The sequence below is a fragment of the Microtus ochrogaster genome, unplaced genomic scaffold (assembly GCF_000317375.1).
Source record: "Microtus ochrogaster isolate Prairie Vole_2 unplaced genomic scaffold, MicOch1.0 UNK118, whole genome shotgun sequence".
NCBI classification, from domain to species: domain Eukaryota; kingdom Metazoa; phylum Chordata; class Mammalia; order Rodentia; family Cricetidae; genus Microtus; species Microtus ochrogaster.
In genome coordinates this window covers 559348-567461 of record NW_004949216.1, presented here as the reverse complement: position 1 = coordinate 567461, position 8114 = coordinate 559348, and the positions used below count along the sequence as shown (strand labels likewise).

General features: G+C 46.7%; 1 protein-coding gene across 1 annotated transcript; it reads left to right on the top strand.

The window, feature by feature from the left end:
* The first annotated feature begins 754 nt into the window (after nt 1-754).
* Ctsv (cathepsin V) lies at nt 755-7597 on the top strand. Its single transcript, XM_005371645.2, has 8 exons — nt 755-878; nt 2134-2270; nt 3192-3314; nt 3415-3561; nt 4497-4721; nt 4912-5074; nt 6165-6282; nt 7207-7597. Exons 2-8 carry the CDS (start codon nt 2145-2147, stop codon nt 7307-7309), a joined length of 1005 nt encoding a protein of 334 aa, XP_005371702.1. The 5' UTR covers nt 755-878; nt 2134-2144; the 3' UTR covers nt 7310-7597.
* The last annotated feature ends 517 nt before the right edge of the window (nt 7598-8114 follow it).

Here is an 8114-nt window from a genome sequence, read left to right as displayed (position 1 = left end):
GGGAGAATACCTGTGAGTTCAAACCCAGCCTGGTGTACAGAGTGAAACCATATAAAACCCTATCTAAAAATAAATGTATATACATTTCCAGTGAATTCATCAAATTCCAGAAGCATTTTAAGACTACGGAAAACAATTCACAACACAGAGAAGGAAAAGCAGCTTTCATCGTTTTCAAACCCCCCCCCCTTTTTATTTTAAAGCCACCACCCAACCTTTCCCGCCACACACACACCACGTGAATAATGTCTAGTAGGTTTGAGAGAAAGGCTCCTAAGGAATAATTCGTGAATAAGTAAGACAGGAAGTACGGTGCTGGGAGAAGCTACGTGTTGATCATGACTTCATCTTATTGGATTTATTTCCCCCATCTCTAGACTTTTCTAATTCTATGGAAGCCCGCCCAGACTCTTGCCTATGGCTCTGCCTTCTTCCACTTAGACCCAGCCTTGTTGTGCGATAAACAGAAATCACGGGATTATATATAAACTCCCACCCCGCAGATTTTAATCCAAAACTCTTAAAACTAAAAGCAGAAGGGCTGGGTGGATATTCCGCAGCAGACCCTTGTTCCGGAGCTTATCTTTTTGGACAGAGGCACCGCACGGACCCGGATCTTCCAGGGAGGAGGTCAGCCCGGGGCCCGGGCGGTCACACAGCAGGACAGGTTAGGACCTGGCGGCGTCACGCGCCTGGAGCCCCGCAGGCTCCGCCCCCAGGCAGACACAGCCAATGGCGGTGCGGGGGCGGGCCCTGCCGGGGCCGCAGCCTGGGAGGCTTTAAAGCCCGAGCCCAGCGTTCCTTCGCCAGATTTTCGGACCTCGGCGACCTCCAGAATATTAGTTTGTGGAGTATTCGTAAGTAGCTGGCTGCTCCAGGTGAGTGACCCCAGTGGGCCTAAACGCTGCGCGAACGGTTATAGGGAGGAAAAAGGAGATCCCGGGACCACAGCATCTGCAACCAGTGCTGGGGACCCCAGGATGGGCCAGGACCTCGGGGTGGGGGATCCCTCGGCCTCCCCGGAGTGACGGAGTCCGTGTTGCCAAGCGGGGTCGTCGCCAGGCCGCTTGACTCCGGGCCTGATGGGACCCAAAGGGGCAGCAGCAGGACCCCCCTGAAGCTGGTCACGGGGGCCCAGGGCTCCCTGTGCCGCCATAACACCCGTGGGCGGTGGCTACGAGGGCGGAGCAGACGACACCCCCCCCGCCTCCTTCCCCCCCCCCTCCGCCCCCGGCCCAGCGTGGGCCCCTAACCCGAGCCGGGATCACCCTGGGGAGGGTATCGCCTCGAGGCTTCCGTTCTGGAAACTAGGTTCAGACCAGTCCCCAGCTGTGCATTACTTAAAGTGTGAGGGGACTTCTGTATCCCCCATTTGGGCTCACTCAACACTATCAGCACATGACCTGGACCAAGTTGTCCCCTTAAGTTTCTTAGTCATACAGTACCGGGAGACTCAAGACTATCATGCCACTATAATGGAAAAGAGTTTATCCCAGTTTCTATGCCACTTACTTGGCAAGTTTTCATTATCATTATCGACACAGGGTTTCACTGTGTAGCCCTGGCTGTCCAGGAACTCTGTAGACCAGGCTGGCCTCGAACTCAGAGATCCTCCTGTCTCTGCCTCCCAAGTGCTGGGATTAAAGGCCTGCACCACCATCACCACCACTCCACGAATCGAGTAAATTTTAAAGATTAATTTCTGGCTTGTTTTTCTCCACTCACACCCATACTTATTAACACGTGTAAAGACATTTCTGTTTTATTAAGGTGGTTTTAACTAATATTTTAAATGAACCGGTTTGCTGCTGGCCTAATGGCTCATGACTAAAAATCACAGCGCTTGATGAGGGCTTGAGAGACGAGGCCAAATAAGAGTGCAAAGTCTGCCTGAACTACCAGAGATCCTATCCATGAAAGAAAAATGTTTAAATGTTTAGCCGGGTGGTCGTGGCACGTGCTTTTAATCCCAGAGACAGAGACAGGCATTTCTGAGTTCAAGGTCAGCCTGGTCTGCTGAGTGAGTTCCAGGACAGGCTCCAAAGCTGCAAAGAAACCCTGTCTGAAACCAAAAAAATTAAAATAAAATAAAAAGGCTTTGTCAGATCCTTATTTCCTCTTTTCCTTCCCTAGGTGTTTGAACCATGAATCGTTTACTCCTCCTGGCTACCCTGTGCTTGGGGACAGCCTTAGCCACTCCAAAATTTAATCACACGTTTAGTGCCCAATGGCACCAGTGGAAGTCTACACACAGAAGACTGTATGGCACGGTATGTAATGTTTCCAGTGTCTCGAGAGAGTGAGTGGTCCTCCTTGCCCTTGGACGCTTAATGCTAGACAGTAGTAGTCTCTAGAAGCCAGCTCTTAGTGGGAGCATCCCAATCACACACCCACTGTGAACGGAATAGAGCACAAATATCCCTGTTGTATGCTTTCGGGAGGAGAAATGCTTTCGTCGGGTGGGTTGGATTTTTTTTTTTTTTTGGTTTTTCGAGACAGGGTTTCTCTGTGGTTTTGGAGCCTGTCCTGGAACTAGCTCTGTAGACCAGGCTGGTCTCGAACTCACAGAGATCCGCCTGTCTCTGCCTCCTGAGTGCTGGGATTAAAGGCATGCGCCACCATCGCCTGGCGGGTTGGATTTTTTTAAGACTTATTTATAGACTTACAAAGAGTGTTTTGCTTGCATTTATGTCAGTGTATCATATGCATCATGGAACTAGAGTTATGGATGGTTGTGACCTGTGTGTGGTGCTGAGAATTAAACCTGGGTCTTCACCCACAAGACAAGTGTTCTTAACCACTGAGCCATCTCTCCAGCCCCTTAGCTCCTCCTTTTTGTTGGGGTTGACAGGGTTTCACTGTCGTGCAACTCACTAGAGACCAGATTGGCCTCAAACTCACAGACATTCGCCTGCCTCCTCCTCCCCAGTACTGAGATTTAAAGACATGTGCCAACCTACCTGGCTTCCCCTCGATTTTTTTTTTTTTTTATTTTTTTGAGGCAGGGTTTCTATGTGGTTTTGGAGCCTGTCCTGGAACTAGCTCTGTAGACCAGGCTGGTCTCGAACTCACAGAGATCCGCCTGCCTCTGCCTCCCGAGTGCTGGGATTAAAGGCGTGCGCCACCACCGCCCGGCCTTCCCCTCGATTTTTAACAAAAATAAAAACTGCCAATTCTATGTTTGCTTCTAGAATGAGGAAGAGTGGAGGAGAGCAGTGTGGGAGAAGAATATGAAGATGATTGAGCTGCACAATGGGGAATACAGTGAGGGGAAACATGGCTTCACCATGGAGATGAACGCCTTTGGGGACATGGTGAGTGTGATGTGATACAAGCTCTCTGGACTTTCTGTTTTCTTTTTACAAAATTATCTCACCTCTTCAACTTTTTTTTTTTTTTTGTCTTTCTCGGAAGACCAATGAGGAGTTCCGGCAGTTGGTGAATGGCTATAAGCACCAGAGGCACAGGAAGGGGAAAGTATTTCAGGAGCCTCTGATGCTTCAGATCCCAAAGTCTGTGGACTGGAGAGAGAAAGGTTGTGTGACTCCCGTGAAGAATCAGGTATGAGGGCTGGGAGACGTCTCAGCTGTGTGATTGGGAGAACCTGAGTTTTATCCCCACAGCCCACACCTGGGAGAGAGAAAGTTGATGTGGTAGCACTTCTGCCAGTAAGTAGGAAGCAAGGCAGATAGGTTCCCAGGGCTTATTGGCCCACCAGCATGGCCAAGTCAATGAGATCCAGCCAAAAGTGAGACAGCCTGTCTCAGAAAACAAGGTAGATAGTGACTGAGAAGCAATGCCCAAGGTTGGCCTCTGGCATGAACATACACACACACACACACACACACACACACACACACACACACACACACCTAACCCTGCCTGCCCCTCAAAAGAATCAGGTGTTGACCTTGTCTGGTTCATACGTTTTCCCACAGAATGGCCAAGAAGGTCTGGAGTTTGCTATAATGCAGTGTGATATGCGAGTTCTTTATTATTATTCTTGGCAGTTTTATACACTCAGCCCCCAACATCCTCCCCTCAACCATATCAACACCAACACCCCCAACGAGTACCCATCTCACCCTCAGGTCTTTTTGTTCTGCAGCCCGTAGAGTTTAACCAGGGCCACCCAGCCTACCGTGCACACATAGGCGTGGCGTAGCTATCCACCCACTAGAGCCTGGGCAACTCCATACTGACAGCATCACTGAAGATGATGACTCCCCTCCTCCGGTAGCCACCAACTGCCTGTCGCTCCTGTGCTTTAGCCTGGACCCTACACAGTATTTTGGTCTGTCTGCTCTTGGGCATATTACACCTTTGGAGCGTGAATGGAACAGGGTCTCACAATTGCCTAGCCTGGCCCCAAGCTCAGAATCTCCCAAGTGGATTTCGGCCACGCATCGCCACATCCAGCTTCTTGTTTAAAGGCACATGTAAAAGCTGTTGACTATCTTTGTCTTGTAAACCCCCTTATCTCTTTCTCTTTCCAGGGCCAGTGTGGTTCGTGTTGGGCTTTCAGTGCCAGTGGGGCCCTGGAAGGTCAGATGTTCCTTAAGACTGGCAAACTGGTCTCCCTGAGTGAGCAGAACCTTGTGGACTGTTCCCGGGCTGAAGGCAATCAGGGCTGCAACGGTGGCTTGATGGATTATGCCTTCCAGTACATTTTGAACAACAAAGGTCTGGACTCAGAGGAGTCCTATCCCTATGAAGCAAAGGTAATTGGTTTGTTTCCTCTCTGTTTTTGGAAACATTAGCAGACATGGTTTTCATAGTTCGTGCTTTGTGGATAGCTAACAGCCTTTTGTTTTGAGGGTTGGTTTGTGAGTATTGACCTGACATTATGAACTGAACATCGCTAAGGGTTTTGTTTCTAGTTGTGATGAGTCTCTCCTTTAACTTTCAAAGGATGGACCTTGTAAGTACAGACCTGAGTTTGCTGTGGCTAATGACACAGGATACGTGGATATCCCTCAGCAAGAGAAGGCTCTCATGAAGGCCGTGGCAACTGTGGGGCCTATTGCTGTGGCTATGGATGCAAGCCATCCGTCTTTCCAGTTCTATCGTTCAGGTAATTGTTAGAATTAGTGCCACCCTGCCTTTGCAGATGAGTTTTGCTTTCTAGGACTGTTGGGGATTTTGAGTCTACGTTTAATATACAGATGTTTCGGTTTGATCAATTGGGCATTTTCAAGGTTTCTTAATTAATTATGCTGGGGACAGCGGTGCATGTAAGTGCAGGTGCTCTCGGTCCTGAAGCATCAGATCCCTTGGGACTGGACTGAGAGGCAATTGTAAGCCACCCAGTGGGTGCTGGAACCAGACTCAGGTTCCCTGCCAGAGCAGTGGATACACGTAACTGCTGAGACATCTCTCCAGCACCCCTCTCTTTAAATATTAATGCGTTTATTTGGGGATGCGTGCGACTGCTATGCATGCATATGGGGGTGAGAAGACAACTTGCAGGAGTTGGTTCCTTTCCACTGTGTGTGACCCCAGAATCAGACTCAGGCCCTGAGCCTTTTTAACAAGCACCTTTACCTGATAAGCCATCCCACCATCTGAAATGTTTCTTTAAAGATTATGAATTACTTCTATAGGTAGACCCTAATTTACCTAACTCTTCTCTAATAGCTGGATCTTTTTCCAAAAGATTTATTGCTGTAATTAGGACTTTTAAGGAGCCTGTCATTCAATAGAGGAAAGCGGGGAGAGAGCTTGTTCATCCTTTTTAGATTTAAGAGTAGCAGGGTTTATGGTTTTGGTATTCTAGCAAGAAGATGGAGCCTATCGCCATAGGCTTTAAAACAATAGGATTTTTCTTTTATAATTCATTCCTGTAATCCCAGCTCTCAGGAGGCAGAGGCAGGATCAAGTCAGGTCCATCTTTGCCTACATAGCCTGTTGGAGGTCAGCTTGAACTACATCAAACCTGTCAAATACTGAGACAGGATTTCACTATTGTCGACCAGGCTGGCCTTCTCTGCTGTGCTGGGATTAGGACATGCACCAGGTCACCCAACATGACCACTACTATTTTTTGACTAGTATCTTCTAGTCAAATTTGGGACTTTGGGATCTGTGACATTGTGGGGAACAAGGTGGATCACAGTCCCGTGGTGACTAGGACCTCTCACCAAGTGTTCATTTAACTGTGCCAGGCATCTACTATGAACCGGACTGTAGCAGCAGCGAGCTCGACCACGGGGTTCTGGTGGTTGGCTATGGATATGAAGGAACAGATTCAGCTAAGAATAAATTTTGGATTGTCAAGAACAGGTAAGACTCAAAATGTATTTTAAATTGAAAAGGGAATTCTTTTAGGGTTTTCAATATTTAGATGCAAGTTCACAGACATTCAAATTTTAAAACTCTGGACGTCTTACAGAGTGAAGGGTTTGTGTTTTAGATTCTGAACTAAGCTTGTGGAGGAGATTCTTACATATTTGTAACATTGAATTTCCAAATTTGGCTTAAATTTCAATAAGCCTATGAGACCTGTGTGATTTCAGCATGCTTTTCTTTAGTCTTCAGCAAGAGATGGCCAGCAGAAACCTTAGCCCATCTCCCTGTATTATCTTCATTTTGCTCTCAGCAGCCTTAAAGCCTGTCAAAATTAAGTCTCACAACTAATTATCTTTCACTGAGATAAAACATAACATTGGTTGTGGAGACATCATTCTGTTAAAATCTAGTTTGCCTCAATGATGTATCTTGCCCAGAATATGCAGAACTCTGGGTTCAGTCTCAAGCACCACCATGTAACACCTGGTGTGGTGTGGTTGGACCTTGACCTAACACTGGAGATCAAGGTCCAAGTATTCAAGGGCATCCTCTTAGGGAACCAGTGAGGTTAACCTTGGCTACACAAAACCCTATCTCAAAATAAGTGAGGGGCCGAGGTGACTTGTCACCCAGTCCTGTGGACCTATGTTCATATCCCCAGCACCCTCAAAAGCTGTGTACTGCAACACACACTGTACCCCCAGGGCTGGCTATCAGGGGGCTGTGAGCTCTGGGTTCAGTGGGAGATCCTATCAAAAAAGTAAAAGAAGGAGATGAAGGCACCAGCATTGACAGTAAATAGGAATGAATGCCTCTGTATTTTATGTGTAGATCTTAGAGCACTCAGTGCTAATTTCAGTCCTATTTTTTCAAGTGTTAATTATTAATCATTCTCATGTTTCCTTGAATCTCTTTCAGCTGGGGTCATGAATGGGGTATGGGAGGCTTCGTCCATATAGCCAAAGACAGGAACAACCATTGTGGACTTGCTACTGCGGCCAGCTACCCTACCGTGAATTGATGGGGAGTGGTAATGAAAGACTCCTGGACACTGCGTCCAAAGGGATGTATCTTAAAACTGACCAAACCCTTACTGAGACCATAGTACTTGAGTCACTGAAGATCCAAGTCATGATTTGAATTCTGTGACATTTTTACCTGGGTTAAATGTTACCACTACTTAAACTACTCTACACACAGCTTTATAATATTGAACACTCATTGCTTAATTCTGAGTCTGGAATATTTGTTTTATAAAGGATGTATAAAAATTTCTTTAGCTTTTAAAATAAATTTCAGTTCAGTGTATGTAGGTGGGACTTCCTTTTGTAATGTGCTGACAAGTGTTTGGGGCTAAAGACTGGCTTGGGGTGTTGTGGTACAGCATGGAAAACGTGACCGGTGCTGCTGGGCTTTCTGATTTTAAAGATAACAGATTTAACCTCAGTTTCCCATCAGGTATATGACAAGTTAGCTATGGGGTAATTGTTTGTTTACACCTTCATTTTCTGTTTCTGTGTGTGTGTGTTAGATGTGATGCATGCATGCTGCAATACATGTATGAGGTCAGAGCCTAACTTGGAGGAGTCGGTTCTTCTACAGTGTTTGTCCTAGGGATCAAAATCAGGTTGTGAGGCCACAATGCCTTTACCACGGAGCTGTCTTGCCAGCCCCACTTGGTTTAAGTGGCATATGTTTTGAAATACAATAAAATGTTTTGATACATGTATAATATGAAATGATCAGATAGGGCTAATAAGCTTACCTCAAATATTTTATCACTTTAACTTTTTTAGCTGGTTTTTTTTTTTTTTTTTTGGTTTTTC